This window comes from Coloeus monedula, assembly GCF_965178545.1.
Source record: "Coloeus monedula genome assembly, chromosome: 6".
NCBI classification, from domain to species: Eukaryota; Metazoa; Chordata; class Aves; order Passeriformes; family Corvidae; genus Coloeus; species Coloeus monedula.
Window position 1 is genome coordinate 55,222,447 of NC_138786.1, and position 18,581 is coordinate 55,241,027.

Genomic DNA, 18,581 nt, shown 5'->3' on the forward strand with positions numbered 1-18,581 from the left:
CCAAGGGGCACAGGATTGGCTGGAACGCCCCGAGCGGGTGGGCGGGGCTGGCGAGTTGCTGCTTCCCATTGGTTGCGTGCCGTGCCCGTCCCGCAGGGCCGCGCGGCCATTGGGCGGCGGCGGCGCTCGTCCCGCGGCGGCGGCGGCGCGCGGGGGAAGATGTCGGGCGGCGACGCGAAGAAGCTGGTGCGCTCCCCCAGCGGGCTGCGCATGGTGCCCGAACACCGCGGCGCTCGCAGCCCTTTCGGCCTCGACGAGCCGCCCTGGGTGCCCGACAAGGAGGTACCGCCGGGGGCAGGGGCGCCGCACTTCCCTTTCCCCCTTCCCTTTCTCTCTTCCCTTTCCCTTCGCTTTTTTATTTCCCATACCTTAATGGATTAAAGGGCGCAAGGATAGGTCTGTCACTCGTTTTTTACGGGTGTGCGGCCCCGTCGCGAAAGTTGGGGAGCGATTTGCTGATTTAGAAGTGTAGCGAGCTGTGCAGCGTTGCTTTAAGTGCTTATTAAGGTGGTTCTGAAAGCCGTGCAAGTTTAAAACTAATTGCACACATTATTGAGGTAATAAGGCTGAGTTAGAGCAGCCCTCCTGGCTCCTGGTGTGAGTGTTCGTAGTGTTTAACAATCATTGAACAACTCCGTCTATTTCAGTCAACTTTGCTTTCGGTACTTATCAAGTAAACAACGTAATGGTGATCTTTTTAATTTCATGTAATGAGAGCTATTTGTTGCCAGTCCCTGCAGCCAGATGCTCATACAACATAGAATCCATTGTTTATTTATTTATTGCCAGCGTTCTGTGGTGTGGACACACGCCAGTGCATTTAAATGTGACCGGAATGAGGATTTCTTTTAGATGAGCCAATGTGAATTTAAGCCGGGACTCATCCAACAAAGCCGTTCTTTGGCAGATACGGACGTGGTTGCTTGTTTGTGTGGGAACACTGAGTCCTCCCTTGGTTAGGAAGGAGGAAGAAAATTTTTTCCTCTACTTGGTATCTCTTGATGCTGAAAGTTCTGTGTAAAAGTAATAATAATTCTGGAGGCTCGCTCTGCCAGCACAGCTCCTGCAGCTCCGGCCAGCCTGTCCTGCTATAAAGGGTGGGAGTCGTAAGTCACTTGCTGGCTTTGTCCAGAACAATTCTTTTTTGGAAAGTGAGTTTTTAACTCATTCTGAACAAGCCGTCTGCTGCTGTATCTTGTGAGAGTTTTCTCAAGTTGTTCTTTTCCATACACAGAAAAACCTCCCAGCCATCAGCAGCAGCTGTTTCTTGCATGTCTTCCGTGAAGTGTGGGTAAGGTAGATTTTCGGTGGAGTGTCCTTTGAAGGACTGAGCCCTTGTCCCCCCCAGCTGGCACCGCGTGTGCTCTGCGGTCTGGGTGTGTCGCTTGTGGGGTGTGTGTTTATCTGTGAGCCAAGTCTGAGCAGTTCTTGTGCAAGTGGTTTCCCTTTGTGCTGCTTCTGCTGCCCGGCGGAGTTGCAGCATCCCGTGCACTCACCTGGAAACCTGATTCCTGACATCATCTCATCGGGGGATATTGTTTGTGTAGCAGTTCAATTGAAATTCGTTTTCTCCCTGGCCTTCTTAGCGTGTCAGTAGTCCTTGATTATAAAAGACTGGTTTCATTAAGGAAAACAAAGTACCTTTAACTCAATTCTAATATATACAACCATCTTAATTCAACTAAAGATTGTTTGGGGGTTGTGGTAGGATTTATTTAAACTAGTTAGATATATTTAGAGAATTATGTCTGTATATTTTAGATACATCGGTCTGATGTGTGTTGTTAGTTTGAATTTTATATTACAGTTGTATTGCAGGTATTTATTCTTCTTAAAATTCAACTTTTCACCTGTAGTCTGCTGGTCAGTAGGCTGAGGGTGTTGTGACTGCATGTGCTCAGCGACATTTGCTGTTGAGAGAAGGTGTGATAGAGGCAAATATTTTAAATGCATTTGTTAATGCAAAATAAAGAATATGAATTCTTATTTTGTGGCTAGTTATTTTACTAAATTTCTGGAAGTATTTTAGAGTTCTGCCATCCCTTTGGTTAACAACTGCCAAATATGTTACAAACTTTTTCCTTAAATAAAGCAGGCATGTGAGACACAGGGAAGATTATAAACTCCATGTTTTGTTAAGAAATTAAATTTAAAGAGACAGTGTTACCTGACAGTGAATTAGTTGAGAATGTGTGCTCTTGTTACCATGTCAGACATAATTAAAAATGAAGTGTCTGTGTCCAAGACGAGACCTTGAATGGTATTAGCAAATGCTGATCTGGCTTTTCAATTCCATTGGCTTTTGCTGTGCAGCCAGAAACACTCACAAATCCAGTGGCTTTATTTTTCTTATGCAAGAAGAGTCTACTGGCTTATTTTTTAAAATTAAGGCTACCTAAGAATTACAGCAGTTAGTAGTTTTGTGATGCTTATGCAGCATTGAAATACAATTCGGTTTTTAATTTTTAGTTCACAGGATTATACAGTCTTAAAATATCAGTTACTATGAGGAATTTGAAATGCAAGGCTGAAGCAGGACTACTGAAAACTTTACTTTTGATAGTCTTATTTGTAAGATAGTAAGATAATGAGTTGAGGTGGATTTGTGAAAGTCTGTGCTGAGCATCATTAAACTCAAGACAGACCTTAAAATGTTTGTCTCTGCATGTGCCTTGTCTGACTCAGAATTTCTTTGTTAATCACCAGCAGAGCTTAATTGATGAGATTTCTGTTAAGGAAGTCTTGGAGTAGATATTGAGTAAAATGTGTCAGTTTTCCTGCAGAGGTGGCCAAACCTCGTGATACCCAGCTGTGTACCAGATGTTTCCGTGGCTGAGGAACACTGTGTGCTGCAGAGGAGCTGACAGATGTGGTGGAAGGGGTTCCCTGGGGATCCTCCGTGGCTGCAGGAGGGAACTGAGCTTTCCTTAGCTGGCTCCTCTTCTGGCTCAGGCTCTTGGAGGGGCATTGATTGTGTGGCAGAGCTGCCCTTGGACTCCTGGCAAAATCCAGGCTCAGGCAGTGGACTGGCCTGGGCAGCTGCAGTGTCAGCACCGTGAGCTGTGTCTGCCCTTTTGCATCCTGCCCTTTCCCCCTCTGGCCTCAGCTGCTTTGGCCAGGTGTGTTCCAGGGTGGGATTTCCTGAACTTTCTTGTTTGCAAAGGTTCACTGTGTTAAGGAGCTTAGCCAGGTGTTCCCATTCATCACTTCTTGAATCACTCTGTTATTATTTCTGCAAATAAAGCATGTGGAGTGTAACTATAGATTCCTGTCCATCGATGGAGTTCTCACCTCTGGCTGGATCCATGGGATTATGGGAATAAATTATCATACTTGAGCAAATCCATGAGAAGTTTGCAATGAACCAGCTGTTGGTATTTTAAAATTAATGCAGGATCCATCAGCTGATGGATGTTTTTCCATTTTCCTCTTGCTAGATGAAGAAAAATCCCATCTTGCAGTGCCAGCTACCATGTGCGGCTTGACTTGTGATTTATTTAGGACTGCTCTTTTTATCAGGCAGGGCTATCATCTCAGGTCTGGAATTCAGAAATATTTTTCTATAGCTTGTGTTAAATAAGAGGATGGATAATTTTGTTCCTTCCTAAAAACCACTTTTATGTTTAGCATAGCATTCTGTATGAAATCTATGTAGGAGGGTATTTAGAAGAGTTTGGGGTTTGATTTGTTTTTTCCCCTCTAGCTTGTGACTTACGCTTTCTGCTTTTTGGCAAAAACCAAAGAAACAAATAAACAAAAAAACCCAAACCCCAATCCCCCTAAAAACCCAGCCCAGGCCAGCTAAAATAAAACCCCACGACCAAAACTCAACAAAAAAATTCCCATGTGTTTTCATTAAGAAAATGAATTAGAACCCAAGTAAATTCTGGGCATACCAAAATTATTGCCAGGTGCAGCTCTCAGGCAAGCTATTTAGCTACATGTCCAAAAAATAAAACATTAGAGTAGGGCATGATATTAGCTGTAGAGTACTACTTGTTACAGAGGTGAAACCTGGTGAATGCTGAAATTGCTTCATGCTGAAGGTTATTTGTCAGTGAGTGTTGAAATAAGCTTTTCTGCAGCCATTGTGAAAAGATGTGTTTGGATGCCTTAGTTCAGTGTTATTTAAAACAATTCAGGAGCACTTCTAGTGCTCTTTTGTGTGGGATTTAGAAACAGTTTGTTGTAACAAATTCTGCAAGTAGGTGTTTACGTTTCACTACAGTGACTGCCATTGCCCTCTAATGTGTTAAACGTCTGTTTAGACAGCAGAACCTTTCATATAAACTATTGCCAGTTATTAACAAGCTTACACTTCAAAAGGACATGAAAAGTTTCTGGGGAATTTTTCATTTAGGTGCTGTAATATTTTCTTGGCTGCAGTTGTTGAACTTGTGACAGTGATTGAGTATCTGCTGGAGCAAAAGTCCCTGAACAGAAGCTGTTGTAACCTGAGGAGATTTATAGAAGAAAAAGGGTTAAGTACTGAACTATGTTAATTAAAGGCAAAGGATGATTACTGTGTGCTTAGCAAATAACACCTGCTCATCTTAGGGTATGTGTTCAAGAGGACATTCTGCTGTAGTCTGAGTTAGTCTGGTTTGAGGAGTTTCGGTTTCTAGAGTTACAAAGCTTACTACAGGATCTAACCATGTTCTCCTGAATAAGATGTCAGGCATAATTTTGCATTAATATTTGCAAGTAAATATAGAAAAAATTGCATTAGAAGCCTCAGACACTGGGGTTTGATATGGTGGATAAAGATATGTAAAGCTTTGTTGAAAATCCAGTGATCTAAGTGCTAAGTATCAGCCCTTTGGTAGGTGACTTTTTATACAGAACATTTTCATTGTCCAACAGTCACTGACCACTTCTGGTTGTTAACACAATCCAAACTGTCACCCCTTAAACTCTACTTAGTTGCAAGGGAGAAACTCCTTCAATTTTTTTCTGGCATTTTTTGAAAGGAGTGTGGGTGTAAGTTTGTTTTAGGAAAGAGATATTTCAGGAAGTGACTTTTTGTAGCTGGAATAAACATTAGGTCTTGGTGCCTTGGAAGAAAACCAAGTATTTCATAGCATGTTTCAAAAATGTGTGAGTATTGAGAGCATTAAATTGTGTAAACAATGTTTTAGACAGTCAGCAGAGCATCGTGGCAGAATACAGCGAGGACAACTTACAGAGAAACAGTTGACTGGCATATAGGACTGTCTGCATAGCCAAACATTATCAAGAACGGTGGATACTTCCGAGATGTAGTTTTGCCTGCTGGCAAGATGCATTATTCATTAGGGAGAAGTTTGGCAGCTTTTTTCAGCTTTTTTTTGCCTTGCAAATAGAGTTGACATTATTTTGCTACATCAGTATTAAATGAAAGCCATCCAGGTGAAAAGATAACGGATGGAAATTTGTTGGAGGTGTTACTTTATACGGCGTAATATAAAGCTTATTCTTTGTATATGGTGGTAGAATTAAAGGTGTAAAAAATTCATAGACTAATCTTAATTTCTGCTGTTTCCTAGTGCCCAAGATGTATGCAGTGTGATACAAAATTTGACTTCATAACTAGAAAGGTAAGATAAATCAATGAGATATAAACTAGTAACTGTTGCAAAATACTAAAATGGACATCTTTTGAAAAGTAAATAAGGATTTGTCTTGAGTTTGGAAGAGAGAAATTCTGGTTGAAGTAGAAAGTGTAAACTACATAATTAGGCTCACTGGATGAAGAGAAAACACTAACATTAAATTATGTTTATTAATGGTAAGAGGTCACTGTGGAATGAATGCATGGTGGTATGCAGAATATGACATGGAGAATTCTGCAAAGCACCCTCCCAAAGAAGGCCAACAATGATTTTTAGGAGGGAATATCATTCCTTTGTATAATTCCACTGACAATTTGTTAGCACAGGCTTGTGAAAGTGAAGAAAGATGTGGAAGTGTGTCTTGTAGTGCAGTGACATAGTTCATGTTTTTTAATTTAACTGTTTGGAGGGAGAAGGAAGGAGAAATTTAAACCAGACACACTCATGTCTTATACCAGAAAAGAGGTTTCTTTGTTTCCCTTGTGTTAGCTTTGGAAAGCAATTGGAGGTAGCCCTGGGAAATAGGTACTCCAGAGAATTTTGCAGAACATTTGGGAGGAAAGCCGAACACTGACCAAAGCTGCAGTGTTGTCAGTTACTTGTATCAAATTTGCAGGCTTGCTTTGAGCCACAAATTAGTTCCTGCTTGCTTGTGACTACTTGTTCTGTCATGAGAACTTGCATCAGGAAGATCTGGCACTGTCACACCCCAGCAGTGATCTGGAGCACAGGCCACTGGTTGCAGATTTAGGGGCTGTGAAACACACTGCAATACTTGTTCTGGTTTCGCAACTTCATTGGATTTGTGCTGCGCTGCCTGATATTTCTGATAAGAGCAATATCTTTGTTATAAGGATGAAAATTTTTGTATTTTTTCCTTGGGAGAAACTTGAGAATATGTTTTAAAAGAGAAGTATTTTCAGCTGATGAACAGAAACTTCAGTTGAAGTTCCCCAAGATCTTTTTTCAGAAATGGGAAGGGACCTGGAAACCACTCTTCTCTTGCATTTTTATTGACAGTTAGGTGAAGGATTTACTGGACACCAGATAAGGCCTTTCCTGTCTCTTCTGCTTCAGAAGCATCTTTACAGAGTGCCAGTAAAGGCTTAGATTGCTGCTGTTCATACTGTACTCAGTCCTTTGTATTCAACCTTCAGAGATTCCTGTCTGCCGCTGTAGCAGTTAATTTCCTTTACCTGTCCCTCAACTTGCACATTTCACACCTGAGAAACTGTTGTAGCAACCTTATCAAATCATTCTCTACCAGTTTTCCTTTGTAAATAAATAAAGGAAATGTTCTCTTGTGCTTAGCATCACTGCCGAAGGTGTGGGAAGTGTTTCTGTGACAAGTGCTGCAGTAAAAAAGTGCCTCTGCCTCGCATGTGCTTCGTGGACCCTGTGCGCCAGTGTGCGGAGTGTGCCCTGGTCTCGCAGAAAGAGACAGAGTTCTACGACAAACAGCTCAAAGTGCTCATGAATGGTAAGCACTGAATGCACAGATGGGCTGTTTCTCTCTCATTTGTATTTATTCAAATTCTGAAGAACAGCAAGAGTGATGCCTCGTGTCCAACAAGCTGTGGTTGTCTCCTCTTTGTCATGCCTCTTGTTTTTCAGTTAATAATTCTGTGTTACTGGTTTATTTAGAGAGAGGTTCACCCTTCTTAGTTAATGTTTACACCTCTCAGTTTGTACTTCTTGGTCTTTACAAAGAGTGATTTAATTAAAGACAAATTTTTAATGCCTGTGAGAACAGATGTGCATGCAGTTGGCATTTTCCTTGAAATAATGCATCTTTTAGCCATATTCCTGTTACATTAAATAAAGATGAAAAATAGAGACTATTTTAGTATTTTCATACAAGATACAGTGCTTGTTTCAAGCTTCATCTGAGAGCTTTGATCTTGTCTGTGGCCTACAGCTGTGGTTTATGGTAGATCATCATGAGTACTCAATTTTCCATAGGATTAAACCTACATGCAATACAGTAATTCATGTTCCAATTACATTAAGAAAGCTGAAACTTCAGTTTTTAAAATATTCTGTGATCCTTCAGTGCCTTTTGATGGTCTCTCAGCATGATGCTGGTGTGCATAATGGGTGCGCCAAGCCCCACATGTCATGGGCATGGATGTTCCTGGGGAGATCCTGGGTTCAGAAGGGAGTGTGTTAATTCCTGGAGCATATAAATCATTCATCACTCTGCTTTGCCATGAGGGTGTAGAGGAGTTTTTAAATCGCATCTTCTAAACTGAAGACTTTTTTTAAAGCTTGTCCTGTTTGCATTCATGTTCTGAAGTTGTTCCTGACTTGCTCTGTAGAGCCACAGATTGTGGCCAGAGAGATGGGATGGTGGCTGTGATGTCCTTGTCCAGCCTTGGTGCTGCTGTCTCTGTCTGCGTCTCACTTCAGCAGCAGCACAGGGTCTGTGCTGGGGGTCAGTGCACCCGGCTAAACTGGGAAGTAACGAGGTGAAATTCTGGGGCTGCTGTGAGGTTCAGCTCATGGAGATGGATTGCAGACTGTTTGGCAGGGCTGGATGTTACTTTGTTCCTTTCCCAGGCCAGCAGTATTGGGATTAGGTAATACAGGGAGCATGAGGCATGGAGGAAGTAAAGGGGTAGGGTGTGTAGGGCTGCTTGGAGTTCTGAATCACTTGTCTAATGTAGCAACAGTGACTTTCCCCATGCCAAAGCAGTTTTGAGGAGGAAGAAATACACCATGAAGGCTGAAGTTCATTGGCCTCACAATAAGACTGAGCCAGTCTTCAGTAATGAAAAAGAGATGTCTTTACTGTTTAGTAAGCATAGAACGGAAGGTCATGTCCTGCTATTAAAACTGTTCTCTTTTTTTAATGCTGAAACAGTTGTTTGTGTTGTAGTGACCACAGAGGTCTTTAATTGCCTGTCTTTGCCACCTCCAAATCTCTTCTCATTTTTATAAGATTCCTCTTGGATATCATCTGCATTTTTACATGTGGGAGAAATCACATAGCACATGTGATAAGGTCCTGTGATTCAGAACATGATAATTAAAGATCAGCATTTTATACTTGAGTGTTTTGCTGATGTTAATCAGTTTAACATTTCAGTTATTCTCTTACTGCACTCAATTCAGTAATAGTAAGTAAAGGTTAGTTATGCTTCCTGATACTTGAAAATTGCTTCTTGAATTCTGTATTAGTATGCTAAAACATTTCTTTCCAGGTGCTGCATTCTTTGTAACTCTGGGAACATCTGATAAATCTGAGCTCATGGTCTGTCGACTTTCCACCAACCAGAGGTGAGAAAGATTGATAGAAATTGCACTTGTAAACTATAGCATTGTTGCCCTTACAGCTCTATTATTACATAATAACCTAAAAAAATATGATGAACATGCCCTAAGGATACTGGAGAGAGTAATCAAACTGATAGATCCAACAATACTGGAATGTTTGTTTGAATTTACTAGCAATGTGGATCAGAATGTCTTGGAAGGGTGAAATTTCAATGAAAAGTAGTATTTTCTGATTGATTTCTATCCCTTCTCACCCCAAAGAACACATAAACAGTGTCACTGAGAGATTGTTTTATTTTTTTTCCTTTGATTTGGACTTGATATTTAGATAAAAAAACTGAAAAAAAGTTTTCCTTTTATTATGTAGATACCTGGTTTTGGATGGAGACAGCCATTATGAAATTGAAATTACACAGATTTCAACTGTTCAGATACTTACAGAGGGATTTACTCCTGGAGGTAAATTTTTCTTTTACTATAAATGAAGTATTAAGAAAAAAAATGTGAAGCTGCAGTTATTGAGGTAGACAGTGCATTCAGTGTAACTGTGCTAGTTACAACTGCTCTCAGAATAGAGCACAGTCTGAGACCCTGTCCATGTGGCTGCTGGGATTTGGGGAAACACCTGAAGATTGAGAAGTTCCCCATCAGCCTTAGTGTTGGAGAGCCTCTAGATAAACCTGAGTATGGGTGGTTGTCATCTGTTCTCTTGGGTAAACACAGATGTTTACTGATTTAAGAGCTTATAGGAGGGAACTGTTAGTCTTTGGTAGCTTCCATTTCAGAATCCAGCTGGGATTTTGCCATGAGTGGTGCAAACATTAACAGAATGAAATGGGGGAGGGGGAAATAAATAATTAAACTATGCTTTCTTAATGTCATTCAAGATTTAAGGGGTGGCCAAATGAAACTGGTAACACCTAAACTGGAGTGCAGCTACTTACTGCCCCATCTCTTACCAGATTTTAGAGTATTTCAGGATGAACCTGAGTATGATTTGACTGAAATGAGAACAAACAAGGTCAGGAATTTCAATAATTGTTCTTTATCAACACTTCTGTCACTGCTGGGTTTTTCTAATTGCACAGCCTATCTGTGCAATATTCAGTCAGTATAGCATGTTGAATAAACTTACCTTGGTATTCAAATCAACCAGGTGTATTGCTGGGTCACTTAATGCTCCTGTAATTTCTTGTTCACCACTCTTCTGACTGCTTTATCTCTTTTCTGCCTGCCTTCCTTCTTGACGGTAGGAAAAGATATTCACACTTACACCAGCCTTCTGGAGAGCCAGCCTGTTACTGAAGGTATCACCAATGCCTTTCAGCATGACTCACCCAAGCATGTCATGACCCCCTCACATCTTTCTTCTCTGCAGTGTTGATTATTTGCTTGATCCATAATTGCTGCTCAACCTGAGTTATGTTCACGTCTGACATGTATCTGTTCCTTCCCATATGTCTGTTTAATAAACCAAGAGTGAATGTTTTATAACACTCTGGAGGAGAACTGAGACACTCAAGGCCTTTTTTAGACCAATGTGCTGTTGTCCATGCTGGGAGAAGGGGAGATGAGAAATGGTATCTGCAGTGCTACACAGGGTTACAGATCACCTGCTTCAGCAGGTTGCTGAATTGGGCATACTAGAAATGAATATACTCCCCGTGTGCTGTGTGGAAAGGCTTTGCACTGAAACTGTTAATTAATGGCTTGCTTTTACACAACTTTAAATGAAAGGCCTCTTTGTTATGCAAGGTGTGTTCTGCCTTAGTAATGCCAGACATGGGCAACGTTTGGTCAAGGCTGTAGGTGTTTGATTTCCACTGGTTTATCTTTCAGTAGACTCTTAATCCATTGCTCTGAGCAGTAGGTGCAGGGAAGCAATTGATGAATTTCCATTTATCCTAGGAGAGTAGAAAACAGCTCTTTTATAAACCCTACTGTGGGCTTCTGACCGGGTTAGGTGCACTACCAGCACTAACTAGATTGAGTTTGGCTTAGATTGTGGTTTGTTTTGGCTCCTCAGATATTGCAGTAACAGCCTCCAGGAGCCCTCTCATGCAGACACTTTTAAAAAGAGCTTTGCGAAAAGTGTCCTGTGTATGCTGGTGCTGTTCCTAGGGCTAGTGCTGTTCCTTAGTTTATGCTCCACTGCTGCAGGAAGTAATGACAATAACATGTCATTCTACAAGTTCTTGTTTAAGGTCTGTATTTTTGCTTTGGTTTATCTTTGTCTGCAGCCTCAGTAAGAGAGATACAAACACCTTGCTATTGCACTGTCAGAGCAGCATCTTTTGTAGCAATTTCCTTCAGTAAGTAAATGATGTTGTCATCTGTTCTCTAGTCTTATTTAAGCATCATTCCCAACCTTTGCCAGGTTTGGAGGGACTGCTGCCTGCTGTGCCAGACTCCGTATCCAGCAGGATCTTGCTTTGCCATCAGTCTAATTGGACACTAAGCCTACAGACCGAGGCTACAGTATGAAAGTGTGGTATCAATGTCTTAACATGGTGATAGTAAATAATGAGGGTGTTCTAGATGTGTGTGGCTTTACCTGAGGGCTGATGCAGGTTCTGCCTTGGTGCTTGGCAGAGAGGATGAAACAACACTGAGGCTGCAGCTTCCACTGCCCTGGCACTATGAGCCATGGTCATGAGCTCACTGGATCCAGCAGCTGCTCGTGCTCTGCACTGGGCAATGAGCACACTTCTTCAAACATACTCATGAGCTGGAAAAGGTTGGTAAAACCTGCTGCTGGTCCACATGTTATTTCTCTTTTCAGGAGGCAACACTCGTGCCATAGGTATGATCCTGCAGTACAAGGTACCAGGGTCGGAGGAGGTGATGCAGATGAAGTTTACTGCTGGTGAAGACTTCAGCTGTAACAAGAAGCTGTCAGCAAGCTGGCTGGCAGCTATGCATAAGGTAAGCAAAGCAGCCAAAACTTAGACAAGGCTGAAGAAAATCTTTACATGGTGTGTTTAGTAGCACCAAAGAGAGCATTCAGCCTTAGTATTTATATTATTTTTTTATTAAGGTCTTTAGGGCCTTGTTGCTTAGAAAACAGAAGCTGTGCCTGGCTGTAGTGAACATGACTTTAGCTTTATGCTCAGAGAGCTGAAGAATTTATGCACTCTGAAGGGTGTCCCAAGATCTTATCGATGGTAGTAGATGACTTTAACGTTCCTTGGGTTTTTGTTACTGACTGAAAAAATGTGCATTATGAAATATACTTTTGAACCTAAATTCAGCTAGTTGCTTTTACTACTTCACAAAGGTTCAAAGTTGTTCAGTTTTGGAAAGACTTTAATCTTTTGGTGCTAGGCCCTGTATGGGTAATGAAACTGAAGGTTTGTATTTCCCAAGTCAAAGTTAAGGTGGAAAAAGCCAAAAGCCACACTCAAATCATTCACCTGATCAACTGCTGATCAGAACTGTAATTTATAATGTGCCTGCATGGGCAGGTTTGTGGCTCTTTGCTGTTTTATTGCCATTCTGGAGCTCCCCAGGGGCCCCTACCCCAGCTTTTAACTCTGTTCAGCACAGTGTGCTCAAAGTTTCTATCACCATGCAAGTGCATTCAGCACTTCCTGAATGCTAGTACCTGCCTCAGATGGAGGAAAATAGAGGAAGAATTTAAAGCCCTGGCTTTAAAGGAGGTTTTTGGAGGGGTAGGAAGCAGATAAGGTGGCTGCAAGTGAAAATTCAGTTAATACTGCCCTTTTTCCTTTCTGTTAGGCAGCAAAACTTCTCTATGAGTCTCGGGACCAGTGAGAACTGCAGATGTGGCCTCCTGAGGGCACACACAGGACACCAGCCTCCACAGACCTGCCTCTCACTTTGTGCTGATTTGACAGCTGGAAATATTTGCTGTTCTTGACTCTCCCATTCCAGTGTGGTTCATTATGTAAGAACTGGCAAATGCAATGTGAGTATTTCTTTGAACCATGAGTATTCACAGTAGTGTGCAATATGTATACAGTTAATGCTTTAAACAGCCTCACCTTTTAAGACTTTGTATATTTTGTTAAGCCTTTATTGGCACTTAATATGAAAGTGACCTGCACTACAGCTAATGTACAGCACAACTTTTATAGTAATCATTATATATATACTGTTTGCTACAGGAAGCAAACAAAGGTGTATGTCTCTTCTGCAGAGAATAGCTTTTGGGTATAGATCTCAGGTTTTTCCCTCTATCCAAATGTTTAAAATCAATGTACAAAAAAAAAAAATCTGCCTTAGATATGATTTTATAGAAATCGTGGGGTTTTTTAAACATTTCATTTTAAACATCTAAATATTTCACCAAATACCACCAAATTTGACTTACATGAACTTGACCTTGAAACTTCACTTCTGTAATAAGCTTCCAGAATAATTTTTAGTTTTGTATTTTCTTTTTTGGTAACTAGCTTTTGTTACTCTTAACTGTAATGCTATCTGAAATTGTATACAATTTAATGTACAAATACAAATAAATTAATTCACTTATTTAAAAAAATTAGGTGCTGTTTAATTTTTTAATATACAACTCCTTAAGTGATGGACACCATGGTCTCTGAACTCTGAAAATTTTAATTTTTTCTAAAGAGCACCTGAATTTTAGTTCTAAGTTACTTTGTCCCAGTTGGAATACTCGGATACTAGTGTAAGGAGGTTCCAAAAGCAGCACATTTTCAGTGAAGCTGATAAGGAAGAAAGGTGGGTTGACAGCTGGAACTTTGGCAAGCTACAATTAGTGTTGTAGTTATGACCAAAGCCACATCTGCTATTGAGACCTCTATAAAGAGAGTGGAAAATGCAGCCATGCCTTAGCAGTACTTTATTGTGCACATTTACATGTTCTCTGAATTATTGTATCATAGGCTCTTGAAATCATCACATTCATGTAGCAAATTCTTCAACAATAATACCCTTTCACTTTTCACCACAATATATACAGTTAATGCTGACCTGTGGTAAAAGCAAGTTACAGCACTGCAGAAATGGATATATAAATTATACACAGAACTTGTACATGAAGAGTTAATCAAATTGCATACTGTTAAATGGGAGAAAATTACAAGAAATATGGCTAAAACTTATAATGGGAAATTCAAAATATACTTTTGGTATATAAAATCATGTACAATTAAAATTGCAGTGAAGTGCCTGGTTGTGGGCTTTTTTTTTTGCTTGAAACTACAACGTAGTGGAACAGGTTATTGCATAACTTGCCTTGGCAGCAGGTGTACGCTGCCAAGAACCACAGAAACTGTCCTCAAATAAGCTATTGCCTTTCTTAAATCCTTCTCTAAACCTTGTTTCTTTCTTCTCCTCGACTTGGCATCTACACGACCCTCTTTCTACTTCTATCCAGTCCTTCATCTTTTCTTCTAGACTGACTCAGGCAGACTTCAGGTGACACAGTATAACCTTTACCAGACTCTTACCCTTTTCAACTATTGCACTTTCATCCCTGCAGACATACAAATCCCTTAGGCTGCTGCAACTTCAGTACTAACTGTTGTGTCCAGGCTGGACGAGCTCAGGGGGTTAGTAGGGGAACCTTTACATTTGTAGAGGTAACACCAGTGCTGTAGGCTGAATAATAAGAAAATAAAACACCAAGTGAAATACTGTGTAGGGACTTTGAGAAGTGTACAAATACTGTTGGTTTTGTTAGTTCTCTAGCTTGATTCTAAATGCAAATAATGCAAGATGCTAGACTAGGTAAAGCTTTTGTTGGGGTTGTCCAGACTAGGATTTAAGTGTTTAGCATGTGGTCACCTAAAATCCTAGCCTTCACCAAGCTTTGGTAACTACTTAATTACGCATGTAACAGGTGAAGATCTCCTGTCCTAGAACCCAAAGAGTTGATGTTGATCGGTAATGAGAACTCAACATTCACTGGTATCAAACAAAAATACCCAAAATCCCGACATGGGACAGTTGCTGTGGGGGGGGTGGAGCAAACTGGACAGCGCATCTGCAATCTGCAAATGACACCTCTGAACATGGAACACAAGAAAGCTCCTACCATGGAACTTTGACTCAAAACATTGCGTTAGACGAGAGTTGGCGCAACACTGTCAGTACTGGAGGTATCGCTCTCCTCATCAGTGCTGGGTCACACACAAACGATCCTCATTTACAAACTGCAGATCTTGGGACTCGTGGATGCTGTCCATTTAACAAGAGAAAGCACCATTAAAACTAAATATCATAGTTTTATTTCTCTGTGTGAAATGATCAAAAATGATGGCTCCAGTGTATGTTCTAAGTTTCCAGTTACCAGCATGGTACTGCACTGTTGTTCAACTGAATTCAAGCGAGGGTTCGCTGTCGAGGTTTTATTCGTGGATATAACTAAAAAAACAGAATAACAGTATTAGGTTTTGCATGGTTAATACCAACTTAAATAATTTATAACTAAGGGATACTTATTAGGCAGAACTGGGCGATGAAGTGTTTTGGGGGGAGAGGTTTTTTTAAGCCACAGCATGTACTTAGGCAACTTCTGAAAAACAAGAGCAGGAGGAAGAGGGCTGATTTACTCCTGCCAATAGCAGCAACATGGCTGCTCAGAAAATGACATGGTGCTTTTAGCTCAAGATCCAGAACAGACAAAGGATGCTTTTACTTAAGTACAAAAATTCCCTGTTGAGTACTCAAGAGCTCTTATTTCCTGCTCTGCAAGGTTCTCTTACGCATTTTATCCTCAGTAGCTCTACTTAGTCATCTTACATTTCTGGCCTCTCCTGACAACAGTGTTCATCTGTCTGAGAGCAGCATAAATGATGTGCCACAGTTGTCATGTTCAAGGCTCTTTCCTGTTTTAAACTCACACACACCTGTGTTCTTATCTTGTACCAGGTATTAAAAACATTCCCAAAGAACTTTCTGGGCCAAGGCTTCAAGCTGCCTAATAGAGCCACCATGCTTTCTGTAAGGGCTCTATATTTTAGACAAGGGGGAGGAAAAAGTCTTAGTAAAGCATAAACAATATTAAATATATACTAAATATACTAACTTGCCCAATGAGAACCAGCACTAATCTCCTAATAGTAGCCTCTCCTTTTTGTTTACAATGGCACACAGAGGCCAGAGAGAGCATAAGGATAACCTCCTTTACACCACTTCATAGTGCTGTGTCTGGATGGTGTACAGAGGGATTCTGACCAAAGATCCATCTTGTGTTCCTACTTCAGGTGCATGTGAAAAATAGAAGGGAGAGGGTGAAAGAACTTACCCCGAGGAGGTTTTTAGGCACATAGCCTTCCTTGTCATTGAGGCGGGCCCACCACCACTCCGTTTCGTTGTCATCCTTGCGCCTCAGAATAGTGATGGCATCGCCCTCGTGGAATGACAGCTCATCATTGTTCTGGGCTTCATAATCCCACAGAGCATACACCACCCCTTTATTCATCACTCCCAGCTTCTCCTGCACGCCTGTTAACAACACCAGATGGTAAAATAGCCTCTTTTTCCCCTCTGAGATTTTTACTATTGACATGGTGGCCCAAGTATTAGTCTCCTGTTAATAACATTTCATGAACAGTTTTCCATGATGAAATGCTGTCAGAAATTTAACTGCATGATAAAACCAAGTCTTAAGAATAATTCAGAGAACGAGGTTTTTCTCTTTTATTATACATGCAATGGAAACTGCTTCGTACAGCAGGTCTTGTACAGGGACACCTGAGGCTTTCAGAATTCACACAATGTCAGATATAACAGAGCCTTAGTGAAGCCTAATTTCTCTGATGAAAACTAAAAATTTGTCTGCTCCATCCAAGTGCTTTTCTTGCAAAATACATTTTAGTAACAGCACCTTCTGTAAGTTAAGTATTCATAAAGTGTACTTCTTTCTTTGTGTGATCTGCTAGAAATTTGTGCATCTGGAAGTTGGGAGTCTCTCTGTCAAAATACTTGACAACTCACTGTCAAAACCTCCCTGTAGAAGCATTTCCTTGAAATACAGCCAAATTAAAACTTTAAAAATCTTAACATTTGAAGGAGCCTGTGAAGTAACTCAGAACCCAGGAGGACTAAGACCAACATCACAGTGAAAAGATGATTCTGGTTTTAGCACTTTGAAAGCACAGGGACATGATGGGCCATATCATGAAGTCTGGGGCCTAAGCAGGTGTTACACACAGATCAGAGGGACAAATCAGGATGAATCTTAGAAAAGAGTTGGTAGGTGTCACAGCTTACCATACAAAAACTGGGAACACTGAATATAACCTTCTTCCATCTCCTCACACTTGTCTGCAGCAGTTTCTATATCACTTATAGTTGAAGCAAAAATAGCTGCCCCAGATTCAACCAGTAGTTTACAGAGATGAACACTATTGCAAGAAGCTGCACAATGCAAGGGTGTCCTGAAATAAAGCAAAAAAAAGTGCATGTGAAAAGATAAGCTTCCATGAATCCTAACTTTCATCTTGCCATATAGAGCCTGTCTATATTAAAAGAAGATTTTTCTTTGTGTTTATAGTATGTGTACGCATTGTCCAAAACCTGTCAAGCAGCTGGGGTGGATTTCAGGATTTACCTGAAAAATACCAGTAAAGTCAAGCATTATAAAACAGATGACAGGAAAACTAGTAATTTTCACAGCTTAGAAAGCTGCTGGGTGTAAAAGGGTATTTTCCAGTAGAAGGAAACCTGAAAGGTAAAACAAAGGTGAGGATTCACATCCCCACCAAAGACTTCAGGAATGCTATGGCTACCTGTAAGGTGAGATTCTTCAAGAACACCAACATCTGTGGTGGGTTCTACCATGATGAAACTTAAACAAATTAACTTTTGTCATTTGTTATTTATGCTTTTAATTATTTCAGCATCTGAACAAGAAATGCAACTGTACCACTAATTAAAGCCAAACTGTAATCTAGTTTATGGTTTAAGCGTGCTTGCTTGGGAGCTGAACACACTGTAACCTTGCATTTGAGTTCATCTCCACCTAGAGCTTAGAGAATGCTCATTTACTGGGGATAAAGGGGAAGGAAATTGTTTCCAAAACAGGTCTCAACTAGATTTTGAATGTGCATCTAAATGGTGTTTCTCCCAGACACTAGGTTAAAAACCTTGACACTTACCACCCATCACTATCTGCTGCATTTACATTTACACCAAAATCGAGTAGGAACTTCACAATGTGGTGATGACCAGCACACACTGCATTATGCAAAGGTGTAATGCCTTCATCATTTGGTTTACTCGGATCATCAACCTGTTGAAAACAAAAAAAATAGTTCAGCACTTTCTTTTTCTGGAATACTGAATGAGGTTGCCATTGTTTAAAAGCTTACCTCATATATGATTCGTTGTACCAGATCAAATTCCCCCTCCAAAGAAGCATCTAGGAGGAGAGCCAAGGGATTGAACTTTACTCTCAAACCATGGCCTGTTCTTTCTGAGTTGGGTTTCTTCAAGTTGGTACGTTTTGTCTGAGTAGAGATGAAGGTTGGAAGGCATCATTTCAGGTTGTACAAGTATAAAAATTGTTCATTTATGAATCTCATCTTCCTTAGATGATATTCAGAACTATGTAATCATTTCTATTTAAAAGTCTCTAAGTAGAAGGCTTGACACATTACTATATTTTATGTAGTTAAAATATGAAAAAGCAAGCCAATATAATTTCAAAGCTTCTAATTAAAGATAGTGAGTATAAGGAATGAAGTATCTAAGTGAATGTTTTAAGCATCATCATCTTAATTG

The 18,581-nt window shown here is 40.5% G+C and overlaps 2 protein-coding genes across 7 annotated transcripts in view; one reads left to right on the forward strand and one right to left on the reverse strand.

Moving 5' to 3' along the window:
* Positions 1-154: 154 nt before the first annotated feature.
* ZFYVE21 (zinc finger FYVE-type containing 21) lies at positions 155-13,302 on the forward strand. 3 transcript variants are annotated; one of them, XM_082284236.1, is made up of 8 exons: positions 155-282; positions 5,526-5,576; positions 6,903-7,071; positions 8,795-8,870; positions 9,235-9,326; positions 10,121-10,174; positions 11,650-11,792; positions 12,606-13,302. In XM_082284236.1, the coding sequence occupies exons 1-8, from the start codon at positions 160-162 to the stop codon at positions 12,639-12,641; spliced, it is 744 nt and encodes a 247-aa protein (XP_082140362.1). In that variant the 5' UTR covers positions 155-159; the 3' UTR covers positions 12,642-13,302. The 3 variants fall into 3 exon arrangements, with proteins under 3 accessions (XP_082140362.1, XP_082140363.1, XP_082140364.1); XM_082284238.1 differs by lacking the exon at positions 155-282 and adding an exon at positions 966-1,097; XM_082284237.1 differs by lacking the exon at positions 10,121-10,174.
* A 367-nt stretch (positions 13,303-13,669) lies between these two features.
* Positions 13,670-18,581, reverse strand: part of PPP1R13B (protein phosphatase 1 regulatory subunit 13B) — a 69,425-nt gene continuing 64,513 nt past the window's right edge. For all 4 annotated transcript variants that reach the window (XM_082283738.1, XM_082283737.1, XM_082283735.1 and 1 more), the window contains 5 exons: positions 18,170-18,307; positions 17,957-18,090; positions 17,070-17,236; positions 16,102-16,301; positions 13,670-15,218 (listed from right to left, as the gene is read on the reverse strand). In XM_082283738.1, the coding sequence (XP_082139864.1) occupies positions 15,177-15,218; positions 16,102-16,301; positions 17,070-17,236; positions 17,957-18,090; positions 18,170-18,307 (681 nt within the window). In that variant the 3' untranslated portion in view covers positions 13,670-15,176. The remainder of the gene's footprint in view (positions 15,219-16,101; positions 16,302-17,069; positions 17,237-17,956; positions 18,091-18,169; positions 18,308-18,581) is intronic.

Excerpts from the sequence above, each read along its gene's own strand:
- ZFYVE21 (XM_082284236.1), top strand. The coding sequence starts at position 160 with ATGTCGGGCGGCGACGCGAAGAAGCTGGTGCGCTCCCCCAGCGGGCTG. Across the intron at positions 9,327-10,120 it reads AGAGGGATTTACTCCTGGAG|GAAAAGATATTCACACTTAC; the intron begins GTAAATTTTTCT and ends TCTTGACGGTAG. Across the intron at positions 10,175-11,649 it reads GAGCCAGCCTGTTACTGAAG|GAGGCAACACTCGTGCCATA; the intron begins GTATCACCAATG and ends TTCTCTTTTCAG.